Below are 21,779 nucleotides of genomic sequence, written 5' to 3'. Positions count from 1 at the left end.
TCAGTTTAGAGTCACTCCTAACAGAATTAAGTTTAAAAAAAAAACTACTTTACACAAATATGCTTGCAGTCTGGTGTACAAGAGTTTGTGAGAACCTTTCAAATCCTGTGAAGCAGAGAAGATCACATGGGTCCCCGATCCAAAAGCACCGAATCCAGGAGATTTCTTCAGGATGAACAGGGAAATATGAACTGGAGGACAAGGAGATAAAGTGTGGAACAGAAAGCACTTCTTTACACAAAGGGTTGTGGGAGTGTGGAACAACTTACTCATTCATGTTGCTTAAGGTGATATGCAGGCTTTTCTGGGAAGAAGCTAGGGTGAAATCCTTGGATCAATTAATTACCAATTACCAGGGTAGGAGGCTATAAGGGCCGAATGATGTCCCCCTGTTTTGGGTGGGTGAAGAGGATATAAGCTTACAGCAGAAGGAGAGGGTTGGGATGAGGCGAGCAGAGTGATGGGAAGGGAGGGATGAGAGCCGGTCCAGTCCTCATCCTGCAGTGTGAGCAGGAAGTCGGGATAAAAAGGGAATGCTCAGCAGAAGGGAGCTTTCAGAGTGCCTGTTTGTGGGAATATATAGGAGAATAACGGAAATCAATAACCAAACTGAAGGCCTCCTTGAGCAAGAATTTGAAACTGCTAAAATGTTTTTTTCTTTCCGACGCTGAAAGTGGTTTTACATTTGCAGATGATGGTAATCTGTATGGGCACAGTACTGTCAAACCTCAAACAGAGGAAGTGGCATCCTGTACTTGGCGATTATCACTTTCTGACAGCATGAAGACCTAACTTCTCATAATGGTTTCTCCGAACACGTCTACCCAGCCTGAAACACACACGGACCAGACTTTGAAAAAACATCTTCTCAAGTGTGAAAGCAAGTGTGCTCACCAATGCATTATTCAGCATGTGACCGGTCGTTGAAATGCATGTGAAAAGAACTACAGTATAAGGTATAGTTATTGTTTAAACCATTTAAAGAGTTTATAAGTGAATCCCTGTAAAAAGCTGTTATTCAGCAAACAGTGACCAACAGACAGTGTCTAACACAGCAAGTGGGAACAGACTAATTAGCAATTGCCTCTTTCATGCTTGTGGAATGGCAATAAGTCACCAGGAACGGGATCGTCCTTACAGAGTAAAATCACCTGGAATGAACAAGTCAGATTCCCACTAACATATCTGTATTTATCAATACATGTACATAGCATCACAACTAACCAGCCAACACTGCACATCAGAAATATAGTTCAAACTTGTGAACTGTAACCAGGACCTTAGTTTGTACATTGAATTAAATAATTTTTCTTTTAAATTTTTCTTTAGGCTTCTTAGAAATAACACCTCAAAGGGCACAAGCAGCAGCAGGTTGTATAACATCCATTCAGTAGCCTGTGCCTTCATAACAGGAGTTTGCTGCCGTCTGCTCAGCTACAATAATACCACACAAGCACCCCGTTTCAACTTCACACACTGTTTATTTAAAAAATATGTAAGAATCACAATATGGTCTCTTTGGGATGTAACAAAAAAATTAATATTCATTTTATACAACAAATTTCACACATCTTTTTTCACACATATAAATGCTGCAAATAAGTTACACAGACAAGTATACAGTAGGCTTATGTTTTTATAGCTGGTGAACTCACATGTATTGCAGGTTTACTATAAATGGGGGATACTCCCAGGGTCTTATTTCCTCCACACAGAACTAAGTCCACATTCAGTTAATCAAGAACTTCATTAACATCCACCATTGTCTACATTACTTTCAGTTCAAAACGTAACAGAAAAAGTAGAAGAGGTGAAACACACTGCCTCGCCTGGAGAGACAGGAGACAAACTCCTCGTGCTAAACCATCTCTTCAGGGCTGGTTGGAATCAAATGCCAATCTGTACTCAAGACATTTTCCCAGGATGGTGTGACTGGAGTGAGCTGGCACGCAAGGCAGAGGAGAAGCGGCGTGTTCACTCTCCCCAGCCAATCGTTTCTGAGCTCCTGTGAGCCACCCTGCACAGCTCTGTCCCGAGCAAACCTCCATCTCCACGACTTGGGCCTCTTGACGACAACACCTGCAGCACTGATCCACTCCGCCCCGAGGTGCATCAACTGTACAGTGTAATGTACACCCCCTTACGAAAAAGAAGGCAATGGGATATCCAAAAGTAAAAATCAGTGGTTTGGCCACAATCAGGGAACAAGACAATTCAAACAAAAACACCACAAGTCAGCTGCAGGTGACGATGCAGCTTTCTAGCTGCACTGTCCTCATTCGACACGGATCTATCTCAGGCTTCGCAGATGGCGTCCTGGATTGCAACACAGCGGATTCCCAGCAGCCCAGTGGGACACGTTCAGCACCTTGTTCATCCTGACCAAAAACACTAGGGATATAGAGGAGTCTTTTTCAGTAATGACCATAATACCATGAGGGCAGCTGCACAGTGTGTGCAGTTACAAGCTCTGCGTTGCACAACTTCCAGATCATTTCCAGAGCATCGTCCAGTTGGGCCCTCCTCAACTGCTTCCCTGCCCTCGACAGCTGTGAAAGCAGCTGTCCTGCCGTGACATGATTCCAGGAGATTTACACCACACGGGGGAAAAGCTGGGCTGTGAGGCACTGAAGACCAGGGCTGAACAACTGCACAGATGGCAGGTTATTCAAGGTCAGTGTCCCGGTTTCCCCAACACCGGAAGGAAACAAAACAACAACAGGAGACAAGACACCAGCCATTCATCAGGCTCTTCTGAAAGAGCTGCCATCAACTTTAATACAGTCCCTTTCTCAAAGGAGAAATAAAAGAGCTGGTGGTTCACTGACCCTTTTTTGTCAACGTTTCCCACCAGAACAGAAGGGATGATGGGAAGGTGACCTTATTCCCTGCATCATTACCTGGTGGAGATACAGCACTGCCTTCTTACCACCATAATGAGATGTGAAGGGATCCACCCACAGGCCACCCCGGAAAGCACTAACAACGACAGCGAGAGTTATTATCACAGTATTACAAATTGGTGCCTGTTCACTTATTGCAGGTCAGTATTTGTTTGGAAATATTTACATGTGAGTGCACCAAGATGCAACACGTTCATAGCAATGTCCTGGATGCCCATGTCGACTTAGCCCACATGTGTGGAGCAGCGCAGTAAGGAAGGTCTGACACAGGGCGGACTCGGGCCACCAGGGCACTGCGAGTGGCACCCCGTTCTACAATGGGTGCAATTTTGGACATCACCCATGCTTCACAAACCATTAAAGAACCACAGCTACTAAACCAGTTTCCCTAGCTGTCCGTAGCATATAAACTACTAATCTTCACAATGCACATGGTAAAGTCAGCACAGGGAACCTCAGACTGCATGCTTTTCCTAAATCCTGAAGTCCTGAAATGAGGCTGACCTAACACTTCAATCAACCGTTCCAAGGCATCAGGCTCTTTCACAACATACTGTGCAGAAATCAGACTGCACATTGTGGGAGGGCTGGATCTGCCCACTCTTTCTCATTCTGGAAGCGATTTGAGGAGCTGGACTTTGTCACTGTTTTTTTTTTTACAATCCATTTCACAACTTCAAGTGTATATAAATAATCATGGTTATGAAATGAACTCAAGTATTCCTGGACACGTAGCTGCCTTGCAGTTCTAGCAGATTCACAGTGGGCTGATCCTGACACCCACATTAGAACATCAAGATGGTCACACTTTACAGTATTTGTTAGCGTTTGCTCTGGTCTGGCCTGAATGGGACCTTCGTTATACAGAATTATTTATTTATATAATTGTAGTGAAACAGTGTAGCAAAGTGTAGCAAAGTTCCCACCCATGATTACACATTGGAATAACATTCATTAAGCCAACACATCTGCTAGCTACATTTCTTGGCGACAACAAACCTAAAAGAGAGCATTCTGAAACCACTGTGCAGAAAACAGCAGAAAAGGGCCTAACTAAAGGAATTCGTTTGGTCATCAAATGTAATTAAGCTCAGAACCTACAGCAGAAGATGGCGGAAGACTCCAGGATGGAAACTAAGAAGAAGTGGTCTCTAAACACAAACCCTCCTACTTTATCTCAGATTAAGGAAGGTTTCACTCTAGTTCACACCCCCTGACACAGCTCTCTATGCAGTTAAGTCATTTTCCAAGAAAGCAGATTATTTAATAGCATTAGCACTCCTTATCTTACATGTCACATTGTACTGCATCTGCCATGCAAGCCACTGATGGCCACTTGTCCTGTCCTCAGCTCTGCTCACCAGCTTCCTCTGCTCTGTGGAAGAGCACACTCAGCTTGACCAGTACTGTACATGTTAAGGTGCTCCACAGCTGAACCTCGACTGCACCCCTACTGCCGCTGTCCCAGGCCTGGCAGGAAGAAACTGGTGACAAACACTACAACGCACTGACCTGTTTAGAGCAAAGAGCCCTGGAGGACGTGTGCTCTGGGATGCAAAGTAGTTGAACCGTTATCGAAAGAGCCTCATCATTAATGGGCCTGAAAAGTTTAAGATAACAAGAAACATAGGGGTTTTCCCAGATGTCTCCACCAGCAGCAGTGCTCAGACGGGGTGCAGATTGAGCTCTCTGGCTGTGACATGGCTCATTCCAGCCGGGGTCACTTGCGGGATTCTCCCAGCTTCAGGGTGCAGGCTGAGCTCTCTGGCAAGATTCCTCTGGCTGCGGATCACAGCTGGCACACCTGACAGAGTGAAGCCAGGGCTAGAGGGGCAGTGCAACAGCTCCTTCAGGAACTTGCCACGCGCCCACAGGCCACCAGCGATGTTAGCGAGAGGCGGGCAGACCACACCACCAGCGTGCTGTCAAGACTCAGACTCTTCAGCGGTGTGGCAGGGAGATGAACAGCTGGAAAGGCTCTTGCCAAAGCTCTACGATGGCGGGTTCGAGCCTGGGTCACGTCACTAGCGGACCCTCCCAAGGTCAACAGCTGTTCCCGCGAAAACTACCCACGCACAACCGCGCATCTCGGCTGCACTGTCTGCACAATGTGCTTGGTTATGGCCCTGTTTGCTGTTGTCTCTCTCCTGCGATACCTGGCCATATCCCGCTAACAATTTCAGATTTTCACCAGCTGGAATGCTTACTTTCCTTTGGAGCAGTATGGATCAAGCATACTAACAGCCACTTAAAAAAAGTGCAAAAAAAAAAAAAAGAGATCATATCTCTCGGGACAATCCCAAGGCACTTTGCAAATGAAAATCAAAACTTAAACATTCGTATTGGCACCTCACTGGCAAGGCCCTGGTAGGAAAAGGAATCGCTGCAGAACCTGTTGTAAAATCACAGCAATACTTCAAAAGCAAAGACATTCCTCTTAAAATACAAAACCTAGCCGAAGAGCAGTTACACACATCAACACAGCAAGTAATTCTCTGTGCCCGATTGCCAATGATGAAACAGGCCGTAGGACCTACCCACGCTGAGGAAAGCAGATTCCCTCTGATGCAGCTCCACAGCTGCCAGTGGGCTGATTGATTTAATTTACTATAGCTGTGTTTATTCACGTTTACATACTGCAAGGCATTAAAAGATCAACAAATGAGAACCGGAACCAACAGAACCTGACACATTTTAATGCCTTACAGCAGGGGTCGGCAAACTTTTTAGAGCAAGGGGCACTAACATTTTTTTTACTAACCTTGCTGGGCCACCTGAGTGAAATCCTCTATCTAGCCGATAAACTCACCTACAGGAATAGGTTGCGTTTCTCTGGGCACATCTCCTCCGTGACCTTGCATACCCTGGTTAATAAACTCCCCGCCCGTGAAGGGTTTGCCAGCTGCTGCTAGAAGCTGCGATACCTGATAACTGGCTCGGACAGCCGCAACATATTCTTCGAGTTTTCTCTTGAACAGTTTCTGCTGCCCCTGAAGCGACTTTTTCAACTGTTCTGATTTTTCCCTCTGTCATCTCCTGTCTATTCCGAAAACTTAGCCTGATGTTTTCTCGTAACGCCTTTTTATGTTGTATTCTTTAATCACAGCGATAAAACACATTGCCTTTTGTTTCCATGGGACACAAAAGTAGTCTTCTAAACCGCTTGTCACTGAATTTTCGACCCTCTGCATCGATCTTTCTTTTTTCAGACATGGCAGGAATGCCTTACAGTTAGCCTCTTGTTAGTTATAACTTTTAGAACCATTTAAAATCATCACCTGCTTTCAAACAAGATGGCGTACACTAGACATCACTTGTGTTACTGAGCCAATCGCAGCAGGCAACAAAAATCCAAATGAATTTACAGTAAGAATCAGCTGTAGCAACAGGCGTATGTAACCTAGGCTAAAGGTAACATCTGATAGGCTAAAAGTAAAATGCATCAGGCAATAGGCGTTGTTCTGCAATTGACCGTTAGTGCTGAGAGAGAGCAGCAGAGCTCAGTAAACAGTAGTGAGCTGCGGGCCACTCAGAAAAGTTCTGCGGGCTGCATTTGGCCCACGGGCCGTAGTTTGCCGACCCCTGCCTTACAGCATACAGTATGTGGAATTGTATTTATAATTACAACATAAAATGCATTTACAGGATTTTAAAATGGATAAAAGTTGTATCAAAATACAAGTCTGCAATAAAGTCGCACATGAACGATACTGACCTCCCTAGGAGACTAAGGGGAAAAAAAACAGACTTACCAATACTTGAACAAGTAAAAAGCTGGCGTTTCAGTTTAACCATCGTTTGTCTTCACTATGAAAAAAAAAAGAACCACTTCATATAAAAAACAAAGACACTGTAAATGTGACAACCAACTTTAAGCACCATTAAAAAAACAGATGTCTAATAGCATGTAGTGCTGGGGGGCAGGGGGAGAATGAACATGTAGGTAGGGGCCCTAAGTGTTTATTGATTTCACTCCGATTTAGGTACGCTTGGTTTTAAAGCTCTGATCAAACACCACAAAGCCAGCTACAGTCCAGCTGGAGCTCATCACGGATGTTTCTGATAAAGTGAGAAACAAATTACTCTTGTGATGCAAGAATGTCCATTTCTCTCTCTTCTCAGCTCTGGGATGAAGAGGAGTAAAGCTGGCCTGGAGTGTGCCTTGTGATGAACCGCGAAGAACGAATTACTACAGTTCCCCCTCATCCGAATGAAGTTATCCCAGCGAACAAGTGGATAAGCCCTTCTCTCCATCATCTGGGTACATACACACTCCCTGGTCCGATCACCTCAAGCCCAACAAACATATCCCCGCTCCATCATGCACACAAAACAGGCACATCTTTTGACTAAGAGACCTGGACTATATGTAGATTTACAGGAAAATTGGAATGAGCACAGTAAAAATCCCACCTTGGCACCACCAAACCTTAATACCAGGTGTGTTCCGTTCAGACTTGAGGCAAGCGCTGACACCACCATGGTGCGCTGAACCTCTTCCTCTCCATCCTCTTGTTTCCCATCTCTACCCATCCCTTTCCCCACCCCTCTCCCCCTCTTCCTTCTCCTGCTCAGCCCCACAGTCCCAGTGTGCTCTGCAGCCCAGCGGGGGAGACCCACAGCGCCTCCACCAGGTTGTACTGGCAGTACCCCATGCCGAACCCGAAGGCCACGTCCGTGACGTTGTGCCGGCCCAGCATGACCCGAGAAAGCCCGACCAGCGTGGCCCACAGCAGCACCAGGACCCGCAGCGGCGCCGCCAGCACCAGGTGGGCCAGCAGGAAGCGGGCGCACATGGCGGCGCGGGTGGCGTGGCCCGAGGGGAAGGAGTAGCGGTCCACGGAGAAGGTGGCGAACATGTCCATGCGGTTGTGCGCGGGTCGGCGCCGCCGGACCACGGCCTTCACCGTGCCCACCAGAATGACGTCAAGGACCAGGGCTGCCGAGAGGAGAGACAGAGAAGACCAGTCACTTGCAGGCACACCCCCCAGCATCCGCCTGACCCAATTCGGGCTTTAGGTGCTGCAGCCTAACTGGGACTAGCTGTACTTCACTGTCTATTCGTCACATACACACGGCACGCTTCTCTGTGGACACGTGAAAGCACGACACACACAACCATGCTCACCATCAAGTCAAACACTGGGCTCCCCTTTTAAAAAGACAGGAACAGTTTTTATTGGCAACACCCAGTGTTTGCCCTGTGAAGTGAAACCTGCAGCGAGCCAGGTGCAGTGTTTTGCATTTCAATAAAGATCGGATCCAGCCACTGCCACCCGAAATGTTTCATCTGGGTTTTCGCACCGATCTGAATCAACCCTTTGTGTAGGCAGCTAGCTCTCCAAATGATTACGGAAATAAACATCTCTGCTCAGCGCTTTGATTTATAGATATCATCATCATAAAGCCCAGCCAGTGATGTAATGTGCAGTTTCATGTGGGTAGGTGCAAAATAACATCTTTTTACAGTCCAAAACACTGCATTCACACTGGTGCCTTCATAAACACACCAATACATTTCACAGAAAACAAACGGTACTTGGCAAGCTGCTGATAGCTCAGAGCAGCATCTCTTACGGGCATAAAAGCTCCGACGCTGTGCAGTGGCCCACTTATTCAGCTAGGTGTGCACCTGCCACTGCGTCCCCATTTCAGACTCCCCAGCTCCTGACCGCCCCCCCTCGCAAGCAGCCAGACGTTCTCCGTGAGCTACACTGGGTAGAGCTGCTCTGATCGACTCCTGAGATTTAACATCAGTGCCAGGACACTCCTTCTCCCTAGCTCGTGTCTGTATAAGCACGGATAAGTGTCGTCTTAACAAATAAGTACCTTGCTGCCTGACGCTTTTCGTCTTCATTTTATGTGGGAAGCAATCTCTCCTTTATGATGCTTTACAGGGAGTATCCCAATGTCCTTCACACCACACTGTTCTAAACTTGGCTTGGATGCAGACTTCAAAGTCCAAAAACAACAAAAAAATTATCACCTATGGGAAAACGCCCAAACTCCAAGAAACGTCCCAGAATCGTAACCGTTGCTCTTTAATCACAAGGCTGCAGCTTGTGAACCGAGAGCTCTGTCTGAGACACATGGCCGACTGCTGCTGGCCGGCACCCGCGCAGGAATTTAAAGGCAGAGGACAATCTCCGTTCCTGCCAATCGCCGTGTCAGGCCCGTGCTGAAACACGAACAAGGGGCTTCTTCTTGACCGTATGGGGGGGGGATCTGAGCAGGGGCACCGGAGCTGGCGGGAGGCGGTACTGATGCCCCTCCTGTTTGTTAAATCCCTGGTCATGTCAGACCTGGAGAGTATTACTAGGGAGCCACTGGCCCTGCTGGGAGTCTGGGAGCTCCAGGCTTTATTGGTCACGGTCTGGAGTGGCCTGCCTGGCATACCTCACTGAGCTGCTCTACACCGTGTACTCGTTTGCTCATCAGATGTGACTTGCACTATTGTAAAGCACAATAGATAAGTGCAACTACAATACAATTTCGACTGCTAGCATTTCAGCACTTCTAGTACTGCAGCACATTTACTGTTCAGCGTGCCTGAGCAGGTTCTACGCATCAGTGGCAGCGAGTTCCATTTTAATCTTATAAATTAACCTGGGGCGGTCAACCCTGGTGGGTTTGTTTTAAGGGTCACCTGCAAATCATCAACTTCCCGACAGCTGGGACAATATGGTGACTTCAGAAGCAGGTGGTTTAGATCTCAATGGAAGTGAAAGCACCTGCACCATAAGGCCTTCAAGGACCGGTTAGGTCAGGAGTGTCCATCTCTGAACCAAAAACCTCACTATATTGGTCAAAACTCCAATGTGCTCCAAGTCCTTGCAGACTCCTGGCTAAAAACGAATTCAAAGTGACCTTCAAAGCCTACATGACCACAGCTATCAAGGACTAGTGCCAGATTACCCCTGAATTAGACTAGCAGCTGGAATCAACACTGCTTATCATCATGCTGTATACGTCCAGCAAACAGACACACTTTAAAAATGAGGCGTGACCTTTAACTGCAGCCAGACAATAAAGACAAATAGCTCCGCTCTGTCACCTTATGTTACATTATTTCTTCGAATCAGGGACATTGTGGACACAGCTGCTCCTTCACTGCAGGGCTGCTCGCTGACCCGTGGTGAAATGAAATAGGGGTATCACCAGGAACTTCAGAGCACACAGCACATCGCGGTACAGCAGGGCTGTGACCTACTGGGCTGAGTAAGCTGTGTTAAGTGAAAGCTATTGCATTAGCGTCAGAAAAAGCTCACACACGGGGGCTGTATAAGTGAATACCAGAAGTGCATCAAGCTATGCTTTGTGCACTTGGAAATCCATCAATTTTCTAACCACTTTATCCAGAACAGCCTATCCTAATAAGCAACAGGCACAAGACAGTATAATGCACAGAGAAAGCAGCTGGTCTTCACTTACCTGTACATAGATCAGATCACTTTATTAGCCATATACAATTTCTTGTATTAGGAATTTGTCTTTTCACATACCCCAACTCGCTCTCCATGAGACACATAGACAGGGAGAGCAGTTTGGGGTCAGAGTGAGGGTCAGCTGGGGGTAAGGGCCTTGCTCAGGAGCCCAATGGAGTAGGATTCCTCTGCCAGCCACGGGATACGAACCGGCAACCTTCCAGCCACAGGCACAGATCCTTAGCCACAGAACCACCGCACTGTACCCAGTGCTGGAGACAACTGTGCTTGAGAAAGGCATTTCCCAGAATATTTGAAGGGTTGATTAGGCTACACTATTTGCAAATCCTAAAGTGAAATCCCTAGAAATCAGACTGTACCTTCCCTAGGGAGTGTGGACAGGCAGATAAATGTCTACTGGCTCTCCAGAATTTCTAGGAGAGAGGAGAGTGCATCTGTTGCAGGACCAATCCAGTTATCCATCTCATACATGCAAGATCTGCACAGCATATAAACCCACTCACATATAATTCTGGATCCACGTCAGGGGTACCTTCTACAACCCCTTCTGCACAGTAAACCCGAGCTAGTCAGTTGGTAGGGCAACTTCTGGAGGGGAGGGGAGGGGAGGGGGAGACAGGGAGTCACAGAGTCACAGAGCCAGGCGGGTTAATGGAAGGATGGGAGGATGGAGACAGGAGGAAGGAGGTCGGGTGGAAGGTGACGGACAGCAGAGGGCTGGCGAGGGTCCGAGACAAGTGAGTGAGGCCACAAGCGAGAGGCGAGAGGCGAGAGAAGGGGGGGCGCCGCTGCCCCACTCACCCAGGAGCAGGTTCAGCATGACCTCCTGGCCGGCGGCGCTGTCGCTCTTGTACAGGCAGTAGGCTGCGCCGGCGAGCCAGGGGATGCCGTGGCCGGAGACCTCGATGAGCTTCATGAGAGGACGCATGCTGCCCCAGGGCGACTCCTCGCAGGCGCACACCCCCAGGCGCTTGGACAGCCACAGGTCGATGGCGAGCAGGGAGCTCAGCGCGATGCCGATGAAGGACGGGTTCAGGCGCATACAGTCCTCCTCCGGCAGCGGCGGCCCCCCGGCTGCGGAAGACGAGGAGGCGTTGGAGGAGCCGGAGCCTCGTCGACGGGTCGGGCTCTCGGAGGCTCTGAGGCGGGCCGACGTGGGGTCCGAGCCCTGCCGCTGCAGCAGGTGCGGCGAGGGGGTCCGGTTTAGAGACATGAACTCGTAACGGCCGTTGTTACCGATTCCCGGTACGCTACCGCTGCGCCCGCTGTTGTTTTTTGCTTTTGGCGAAGGCATGGTTTTGTTTTCTTTCGCGGTCTGTCTGCCGGTGTTGCAGCCCCACTGGAGAGGGAAAAAGACAATGATGACAATTTTCCCCCTCCCGTCACTTCATCAGGACACGAGTGACAGCGTTTAACTTCCTATACCTAACGATACAACGACGCCATCTTTACTGTTCCCAGCGCAACGCTCTTCGGGAAATAGGACCTGCCGCAGTCCTTCCCCATTAAAGACTGGCGGTACCAGCAGTGAAGCCACGGTGACCATTGCTAGTGTGGGCAGCGGAAACGCAGCACAGTGCCTCAAACAGCAGCCAGGATTTGATACTTGGGTTTAAAAAGTCAGGCAGCCACACAGGTGACGCTGTGCCACTTCACTGAGCTCAAAGCGCTGTGAATAGACTGAATGTAATCCATATTATTTGAATATATACATAAACTCATTATCTCACAAAGAAAGCGATCAATATATTGTATTTTTTAAAAAACAATATTCTATTAAAAATATACTTCTGATTCGGGTAAAGCCGAACAAGCAAGAGAAAAATGTATTCAAATATATATATTCAAGTGTCACCCTGCCTTTTGTTATAAACTAAATCATCCATTTAGGTGGATGCTGCACATGGTGGTGGTGGAGGGGAGTCCCCATTACCTGTAAAGCGCTTTGAGTGGCGTGTCCAGAAAAGCGCTATATAAGTGTAAGCAATTATATAATTATTATAAATCTGGCGGCGGATTATTAGAGATCAGCAGGATCAGACAAACACCTGTTGCCCAGACACCCTGGGGCAAAACCGCCTGTGATCCACTTCGACCAAGAGTGTGTAAAGACTTGGGACACCACTCGAGTGAAATTATATATATATAACTGGTTCAGTAAATTCAGGAACGACCCTTGGGCCCTGAGAGTTACACAATACTGGAGTTTCCATCTCTAAACTACTGAACCGAACACGTCAGTTCGAAATTGTTCCAAAGGTTTTAAAAAATCGTCATTTAACCATGACCAATACTTTCAGCGGGACCAGGGCGGTCTACCTGTCCAATGTTGCCCAGGGCAACGCCCACTAAAACACACCTCGCTGACGGTCCGCCCGCGCCACCCCTCTGTTTGCAGAAGCAAAGTCCCCCGCCCCGCCCCTGGCTCGTGCGCCTGAAGGATCTCGGTTCCGCCCTCCCCCCGGCCCGTGCGGCCGCCCTCACGCTCGCGCAGCGCTCCTGCCCCAGTCGCAGACCGAGCTCGCTCCCTGTAGCAGCGCAGCCATGCCCGGCATCCTGCTGGGGGACGTGTTCCCCAACTTTGAAGCCGAAACCACCATCGGCAAGATTAAATTCCACGATTTTCTGGGCGACTCGTAAGTAACTCTCTAGCTGCGCCTGCGTATGAGCGTGTGTTAATCGGGAACAACGGGCGAGATTATACAGTACATTACGCACAATATTGTGCTTGGCTGCTAATTTATTGGATATAACTGTTTTTTTTTTGTTCAATTCTACTTCGTTATTTGATTTCGTGTATTATGTGATAATCGTATAATTTCTGTTCGCGTTGAGAAATAGCTGTGCTAAACCGTGGCGCCTTAATCCACACGCACCCACGCTTCAGACATGGCAGGCGAGAGCGGAGACGGGCGAGATCGGCCGAGCGCTGCAGTGAACCAGGGCTGGACGGTGCTTGAAAGGCGAACATCAGAAGCCGTGTTATTATTATTACCTTTGATAGAGGTATCTGTCCCTGAAGTGGTCACGTTTCTCCCACTGGTGGTTTTGAAGCCGTGGTGGCGGTGGGGTCGTTCAGCTGTACAGCGTCATACTATTAAAGCCTCGCTACTCTTATGATGTTTATAAATATCGTCTTCATCACTTGTGTAACTTGTGCGGCAAACACGCGTCCGCGTAACCCGTTTCTAAGAATTTCTTCCGCTTTATGTGGCACGACGAACTGAAAATGGCCTTTTTAAATTCTGTGTAAAATAGAAAATTAAGACCCGGTTCCCTAACGCGTCGTGTTATGTTAAAATAACTACCGCGACAGGCACGCAGAGTTCTGTTGTTTAACGTTGTATTAACGATACACCTACTAGCCCTCATTATTCGCTGGGGGAGACGTTGCAGAATTGTCCGCCCGTAATGAAAAACGAGTTTCCCGGGGGGCTGCTGGTTCAGTGGAGAGTTCAGTGAGGTCACGAAGCTGGGCTGGAATGAACAACAGCGGTGTGTGTGTGTTCTCCAGGGTCAGAATGAGGAACCCCTGTTCTAGAAGCTTCCAGAGTGCCCCGCCAGCTCAGGCCAGGCCAGGCCAGGCAAACCTGCAGGCGTGTGATCGAAACTAACCCGCGCCATACTGCTCCTCTTCTGGACACTCCTGCGCTGGTCCTGCCGGAATTGTTGGGCGCCAGTTTGGAGACGGTCCCTGGTGGACGAATGTCTGTGGCTCCGCCAAGGCTGGTGGCCATGATCCCCTCACGGTCAGGGCCCGGGGGGGCGGCTCTTCCTCTGACCCAGTTGTCGCTCTGAGCGGTGGTCTCCCCCTCGACCGGGGTGTGCGTGTGACCACAAGCCACACGGCGGGGCTCGGAGAGCACGTCCCAGTTGGGGCTGGCCGCCCCTCACCTCTGACCGTGCTTGCGGTGTTCCCACGTCACAACCAAGAGGAGCCGCTGTCCACGGCGCTCCGAGGAACTCTCTCTGGAGACGGAGATCTCGCTAGGAAAAGGGGGAGAGAGAGGACCCCAAGTTTCTGTCTCCACGCACCTGGGTGCACACATTTCCTCCTTGTGCTCCGGTGAGGCTGAGGCCTGTGCAGCTCTGAGAGCAGACGTGTGTGTGTTAGTGAGGCAGCTGTTGTCCAAGCTGCGCTTGGGTATGATGGACCTGGATGTTAGATTTTTTTTTACATGGTGCCCTGCGAGTGAAAGCAGCATTCAGTTTCATCAGCAAACAGCTCAGCGAAGAGCTGGCCAGATTCTACCAAGGACGAAATGAGCCAAGGAATATAAAAGGGACAGTGTATTCAGTACAACTGGCTGGAGATCAGCGCTGTCACACAGCCCTCAGCTCCAAGGAATGAGCTAGGGAGGCAGCTACAAGGGTGCAGCTGGGGAGGAGGGAGGGGAGCTAGGAAAGGTGAGCACAGAGCCGTGGGCAGGCGGCAAGTATTTACACTGTACTGTACGTAGGAGAGAGGAAGTGCACAAAGAGTGAGGTGCCGTTTGCACCTCTGCTTTGACAGCCAATCGAAAAGACCGTCAGCATCGCCCAGCAGCTGTTGGCTGGGCGAGAGCAGGCCTGGCCCGGTCTCTCGGGACGTGTGCAGACGCCGCAGTCAGCAGAACAGCGGCTCAGGACTTTGGCAGCACTCATGCAAATTCAGTGCACACATGGCTCACAGATTACCATCTCTCGGCTGTGCCGGCAAGCTGTGGTTTCACACGCAGCGATTAACCTGAAAGGGGCGGCAGTGCCTAAACTGGTTTGTTTCAGGGGTGTCTGATTTGAGCCGAGGATAAATTCTCGCCGAGACGTGAGCGGAGGTAGTGAGGAAAGTCCGTTTCAAGCATGGTGAAAGATCTCTTGAGACATTGCTCCTTAGGGCCTCTCTCTGCTCGGAATTGTAATGAAAGAATGCTTTTATCTTCACTGGGAATTTTTAGACACTCATTTAAATAAATGTTCAGAGACGCGGACTGACAGGGCAGCTCTTAAAGTTCCGAATCCGATCCGAAGGCGCTCTTTGTCCTGGCGGTGTTTTGGCGCTATACTCTACGCAATTAGCTGTGGATGCAGCTTTGTGGTTTTGTGCTCTAACCCTAGTATAGACTAGTACAGCCGAGTTTCACTGAGTCAGCGCAGGTTTCACAAGGTTCTTCTTAAGAACCGTGCAGCTGGGAGAGCGGAGTTGTTCGAACACCACAGACTGGGCCCATCTAACTGCGAGAAGCCCGTTGAACTGGCTCAGGGTGTTATGAACCCTGCAGGTCCCCCCAGGAGCAGGACTGGAGATCCCTGCTCGTCTCTGGAATAATTCCAGAGCAGGAATATCTTTTTTTTGGAATGTGATCACCAAAACTTTACACATGACCCAAAATGAGGTCTGACTAGTGTCACTAGTAAAATTGCTTCCCCAATGTACCTAGAATATAGAAATGGCCCACGTAAACTCTTACGTTTTTCTCAGAAGTAGCCTCGGTGTTTCCTGTTTGTATAGTTTTTCCTACCTGCATGTAATGCTCTGCACTGGTCTACACTGAACATTATCTGCATATCCCCAGTCTAGGATTATATACATCTTTGGATATGTTTTTCAAGTTTAAGTGTTTGATAATCTACCTATTTTGCATTATCCGCAAACCTGACTATTCTACTAAGTGTTACAGTGATATAAACATTATAACATCGATTAAAAAGTACAAAGAGGTTCTGATACAGGTCCCTGTGGAACTTCACTAATCGTGTCACCCCAGTTTGAGGTGGTTCACCCCTTCCCTGTGCTCTCTGTTGCCTGTCCATTAACCAACTCTCAGACCTGCGAGCGCTTGAATACCCACCACCCACAATATCTGATTGCTCTGAAAATGTCCCATCACATGTAACGTTTATTTCACAAGGTTCTGTTCCCATTTAATCGAAATCTGAGCGTGGTGCAGAGCGGAAGTTCGTGGGATTGATCTAAGGGAGATTTTATTCACAGCGGGCGCCGTTTCCAAAGTCCATGCTGAAGTACAGGTCTGACACGATGCAAGTTCAAACGGGGGGAGGCTGGAGTTCAGCTAGCAGGAGAGCAGTATGTAGTACAGACTGTGACCTCTGTGTCCTTTGTGGGCTGTGTGCGTACGTGAGACATTCTAGGTCCCACGCCTCCATCGCCAAGCAGTCAGCACCTCTCCTCCAGCCTTTGCCTCATCAGCACTCCTCTCTCAGTGACCTCATTCTCTCATGCTGTTGAAAACCGTGTCACTGGTGTGGCTCTTGCCTGGCTTTCGTTATGTGGAGAGGGAACGCTAAAGCAGAGAAGGCCCTGCGCCTGATGTCATGGGACTGGTCTGCTGGTTCCTGGACAGACCAGAGGGGGGAGGGGCCGCAGGGCAGGACTCCCTCTGTGAGCTGCGTCTCGGTCTCTCTGACCGACAGGCCTGCGGGGGCGGAGGAGAGCCCAAAGATCCAAATCTGTGCTGCCTTTTTTCCCCCTCGGTGTGCGCGGTCGGTTGAGTCATCTGGCTTTTGAACGTTGCTTGCAGTCCGAATTCCAGTAAACGCTTGCTTGCAGTCCGAATCAGGCCGGGTTTGTGTGATTGTTCTGGCCAGTTCCTTTACTTCTCATGTCCTTGGAAAGGCCCGTTTGGCCCTAGGGAAGCTCAGTCTGAGGCCGCCAGCTTCTTTGCCACGCTGGGACCCGAGGGTGCCAGGGCTGCGGTCCTGCAGGAGTGTGAACACGGTTCGAGCGCGAGAGTGGCTGAGCTGTGCGAGCTCAGATCTGCCCAGGTGGACTTCAGCAGAAGAAAGAACAGTGCAGGATACGGTGTTCATCCGAAACTGGTCACACAGCTAAGGGCTCTTTGTATATTAAGGGAGCGAGGTCCTATCAGCCAGTTGGGGAGAGGCTGCCTGCAGTCCTGTGTGCTGATGCTGCTGGAAACCCTGTACTTCAGCAAGGCTGGCTTTCAAACCAAGGCCTCGCTGCAAGAAAAAGTCTCCCCAAGCAGGCCGATCAGTTCCAGGTCACCAGGGGGCACTGAGGGCGAAGGGTCCAGGTGCATCAAAGATCTGGGGCCACAGGGGTCCCGCAGGACCAGAATCGTAAGCCGCTGAGCTGACGCTGTGCTTTACTCGTGACGTGAGTGAATTCGAAGGGGAATTGTGGGATGGCGATAGTCCTCGGGGGTTTCCATCTCCAAGACAACACCTCCCCGTCTACACATGGCTACAGAGAAATGTATACATGTATGCCCACATCAGGGCTTCTGCAGCAACAAGGTCACCAAGATACAGGGCCTGGCAAATGTTTATATCTGTAGGCAATAATGTCACGTTAAGTGTGGGTGTGCATGATAAAACCAAATTTAGCCTTGTTCAGATCGGGCAGCCATGCTGTGCGAATCTGTGTATCATCGCGTAGTTGTGTCTCTGGGGCGTGTATCTTGCCAACCGCTGTGGAAGCATGAATAAGCCTGTTGTGTACGAAGGGCTGAGTCTGTGCTGATAAGCAGTCCCGAGACACTGAGCTCTGTACAGCCGGGCTGTACTGTTGATCTGCACTCTCTCTGTCTCGGGTTCACTGCCCTCTCCTTCTCCACTGTCTTGCTGGTAGCTGTGCGGATGCTGTTGTGGAGCCCAGCGGTGACACGGTCCTCTCCTGTAATTTCCCCTCTGCGGTGGGAAGAGCTCTCCCCGTCCGTTCCCTCCTGTCGGTCTCTAACTTCACCATCTCTGTCCGATCTGACCTTTTCCCTGTGAGCACCTACCTCCGGTGCGCCGTCACTGCGGTCCTCAGTCCCGCCTGTCCCGCAGGTGGGGAATCCTGTTCTCTCACCCTCGGGACTACACCCCAGTGTGCACCACGGAGCTGGGCCGCGCGGCCAAGCTGAGCGAGGAGTTCGCCAAGCGCAATGTCAAGATGATCGCCCTCTCCATCGACAGCGTGGAGGATCACCTGGGCTGGAGCAAGGTGCGCTGTCAAGCAGAGCTTTTAACATGAAGACCTGGGGGGGAAGAGTTGCATACAAAAGCCAACACAGCCAATACAGCAGTGCATAACTGAATTCAGTGGACATGACAGATCAGATCACGCCAACAGAGAATGGCCACTGTAACAGGTAATGCTGTATCTTCAAGACCAAGAAACGGAGAGAGTCAGACTCGCAGTACTGTTTGGGGTCCTGGAGAGCCCTGACCCAACAGGGTTTGAAAGTCACCATGGACTCGCCAGTTTCTAAAGAAACGGACTGCAGTTCTTCTATGATCAAGTAAATGGGCGATTTGTTAAGTTATTTTCATGACAGTGTGAAGATTAAGTCTTAAGTACTCTTCAGCCCTCGAGGACCAGAGTTCTCTTAGTGGAGCAGATCACTTGAGATTCATCAGTAGCTTACAGGTGTTGACCATCTTTAACAACAGCTGACCACTGAGACTAACTGGACTGGTCCAGACCAGGGCTGGACACTCCTGCAGTGCGGTGTATCTGGCTCTCCTGTGGCGTGTCTCTTGGGCTTGACAGTATCGTCTGTTACCGTGGCCGTTCTCTCTTCTGCTGCGTCAGTGCTGTAACTGGTCTGTCACGCCAGCGAAGCTCTTTGAATACATCGGGCTGGAGTCAGTCACTTTGTTGTCATCAGAGTGTAATGTGCTCCACAGGCTTTAGTGGGGGGAACAGTCCTGTTCCTGAGCTGAAAGTGGCAAATCTGATCAGTTTATGCAAATTGGACACATGTTGCACAGCCTAACTTTAAAAATGTATTAAAAAGGAGAATGTTGCTAAAACTCGCATCAAGACCATTGCCAATGAGACTACATCACAAATACAAAGATGTAAGGTTTGAGTATTTCAGACCGTCTTGTAGACATCATGTAGATGCCTCCACTTTATAAACTATATATTTTTATAGTAGTCAGAAGTATTAGCCCACTCTTTAACATTAAGCACAGCAATACAAACTTTTACAACCCATGCACAAGATGGAATTGTTGGGGGATTTGTGCCTGTAAGTGACATTTAGGACAAATAGTGGGAAAGCTAGTGCACGTGCCCCACCTAGTGGTGGGTTTGGTTGTTGCACTCTTGAGGGCTTGTGTGCTGGGCGCTGGCCAGGGCAGTCCTAGGGTGTCTTTCCTTCGGCATCTTCAGGGCAGCACAATTTCAATCAGGCTTGTACAGGGGCCGGACTGGTTTCTCGCTCGGTCACTGCGCGGTGCTCACTCCCTCACTCCCTCCCTCCCGCTTGCTCAGGACATTGTTGCCTACAACACGGAGCAGCCCGGGTCCAAGTTGCCTTTCCCCATCATCGCGGACGCGAAGCGGGAGCTGGCGGTGCAGCTCGGCATGCTGGACCCCGACGAGAGGGACAAGGACGGCATGCCCCTGACTGCGCGCTGCGTGAGTTGTCCCGGTCGCCGTGGTGACAGCGCCAGGCTGCAGCACAGTGCCCCGTAGCTCACGTGCCTCTCCGTGTGTCCGCCTGCCCCTCCAGGTGTTCGTGATCGGCCCCGATAAGAAGATGAAGCTGTCCGTCCTCTACCCTGCTACCACAGGCCGCAACTTCGACGAGATCCTGCGCGTGATCGACTCGCTGCAGCTCACGGCGCAGAAACGCGTGGCCACACCCGTCGACTGGAAGGTCAGTGCAGTCCCAGAACCCCCTGCTGACGAGACAGGAGGACCAGGACAACACCGGTTCTCGCAGCCCCCAGCAGCAGAATTTTCAGCTCTCTTTTACAGCCTCCCCAGTCTAGATTGTGGCAGCTGGGACTCCTCTCACCACTATGACCCCTGCAGAGGTGCACGAGGACAGGCCTCAGTCTTGCGCTGTTGTGCTGCGTTGTTTCTCTCCCCCGGCACGCCCCAGGGCTCTGGGGCTCCAGCCATCCAGCCCTGCTCCTGAGCCACACCACAGCGTCGGTGCCTGAAAGCGCAGCCCAGATCAGATCCCACAGGCTTGTGGAGCACATGAGTCGAGGTTACCTCCTCCTCCCCAGTGGATAAAGCACAGAAGCCAGCGACATGTGGACTAGACTAGAGGTTCAGTCCCCAGGCGAGCCTTTGTCCCTCCCCAGTCTTCTGCTGCCTGTGCCCTTGATAAAACATGTCCACATGGTGGACAACCGCGGCTTCCAGGGCTGTTCTGTTCTAGCTTCTAGGTCCCGAGTCATATCCTGCTACAGGCCAAACCTCCAGCCTCTGAGTAGGTGCTAGACACCATGACCAGTTAGGAGAAGAGATATAAAGTTACCAAATGAAGGTTAATTAGATCATTTTAAATACAGCAATAGATCAACTGGCTGTTACAGGTAGGATCGCCGGTCTTACAGAATGTTAGACTGAGACGCTGTGAACATTCACTCTATTTAGAAAACATTAAATGTGGGTGTGAAACTTGAAACGACGCGTCGGCAGCTACACCGCTCTCTCCCACTCCCTCGCCCCTCCTCTTCCTCACCTCTGGCTCCCTCTCGGTCCCACAGCCTGGCGAGTGTGTCATGGTTCTGCCCAACATCCCTGAGGCCGAGGCAGCCACCCTCTTCCCTGCTGGGGTCTTCACCAAAGACCTGCCCTCTGGGAAGAAGTACCTGCGCTACACGCCCCAGCCATGAGGGGGCAGCAGAGAGCCCTATGCCCAGAAACCGCGAGAGAGAGAGAAACACAACTACCCTCTGGAAAAGTGCCGGTCTTTTCCACCTCCCTTCTCCATGTGACCTTCATCTTCCCTGTCCTTGTGTAACTTTTTTCCCTGTCTCCCTCTTCCCATGTTGAAGTATTGAACACTGTGAGACCAGGGCCTCCCAGTCCTGGACAAAGTCCTGCACTAACAGCGTTACACAGCTGCAATAAAACACAGGAAGGCACTTAGCTGCAGTTGTTTTGTTTGGTGTGTGTGCATCAGTAGAGCTGACTGCTCTCTTCCCTTGGTTCAAACCTTTGCTCAAACCCGTGTTCTTTTATAAAATAGCACTGTTGCCTATCAGTCAAGGCATCTTTGTTTCCACGTGGAACGGCCAGTCATCTTTGCCAGTTTGTTTACCCAGCGGCCTGGGAATAGCTCACTGTGTTTTTTTTTTTTATGTGGCCTCACATGGGGAGAAAGAGGAAGTGGAGAAGACTCCTCCCACTCACCCACCTTTGAGCCAATCATCTTTTAGCATGTCGCAGGCAGCACAGTGAGAGGCAGCACAACCAGAGGATCAGCTCTGATTGGAGGGGAGGTTCATCCCTCACTGCCAGCATGACAAGCCTGCTGGCACCCGGGAGGCCCCAGGGGTCTCTTCCCTCCCACCCTGCCACCAGTGGCACTGTGCCACTGCCTGGGGGATCCTGGCCGCAGTCAGCCTCGAACCCGTGCTCATAGATCTTAGCTTGCCCTCGGAGGAATGCCTTTACAAGCTGAGTCACAAGGGGGCCCCTGTGAAAAAGTCTTTTTCAAGCCTGGAATGTTAATAATCT

General features: G+C 50.0%; 2 protein-coding genes across 5 annotated transcripts; one reads left to right on the top strand and one right to left on the bottom strand.

Moving 5' to 3' along the window:
• Positions 1–79: 79 nt before the first annotated feature.
• plpp6 (phospholipid phosphatase 6) lies at positions 80–13,738 on the bottom strand. Of its 4 annotated transcripts, XR_015925343.1 has the most exons (5): positions 11,150–12,045; positions 4,195–7,842; positions 720–829; positions 424–563; positions 80–191 (listed from the first exon to the last, which is right to left on the bottom strand). XR_015925343.1 is itself a non-coding variant. In XM_088599216.1 (3 exons), exons 2-3 carry the CDS (start codon positions 11,640–11,642, stop codon positions 7,475–7,477), a joined length of 861 nt encoding a protein of 286 aa, XP_088455342.1. In that variant the 5' UTR covers positions 11,643–11,687; positions 13,344–13,738; the 3' UTR covers positions 1,462–7,474. The 4 variants fall into 4 exon arrangements, 2 of the variants coding, with proteins under 2 accessions (XP_088455342.1, XP_088455341.1); XR_015925344.1 differs by lacking the exons at positions 80–191; positions 424–563; positions 720–829 and having other exon boundaries at positions 1,462–6,710; positions 7,317–7,842; XM_088599216.1 differs by lacking the exons at positions 80–191; positions 424–563; positions 720–829 and adding an exon at positions 13,344–13,738 and having other exon boundaries at positions 1,462–7,842; positions 11,150–11,687.
• Positions 12,809–21,188, top strand: prdx6 (peroxiredoxin 6). The gene is made up of 5 exons (XM_088599217.1): positions 12,809–12,984; positions 18,137–18,293; positions 19,572–19,718; positions 19,813–19,959; positions 20,804–21,188. Exons 1-5 carry the CDS (start codon positions 12,893–12,895, stop codon positions 20,930–20,932), a joined length of 672 nt encoding a protein of 223 aa, XP_088455343.1. The 5' UTR covers positions 12,809–12,892; the 3' UTR covers positions 20,933–21,188.
• The last annotated feature ends 591 nt before the right edge of the window (positions 21,189–21,779 follow it).

This window comes from Lepisosteus platostomus, chromosome 11 (assembly GCF_059453375.1).
Source record: "Lepisosteus platostomus isolate fLepPlt1 chromosome 11, fLepPlt1.hap1, whole genome shotgun sequence".
Taxonomy (NCBI): Eukaryota; Metazoa; Chordata; class Actinopteri; order Semionotiformes; family Lepisosteidae; genus Lepisosteus; species Lepisosteus platostomus.
This window is presented reverse-complemented; position numbering and strand designations above follow the sequence as displayed.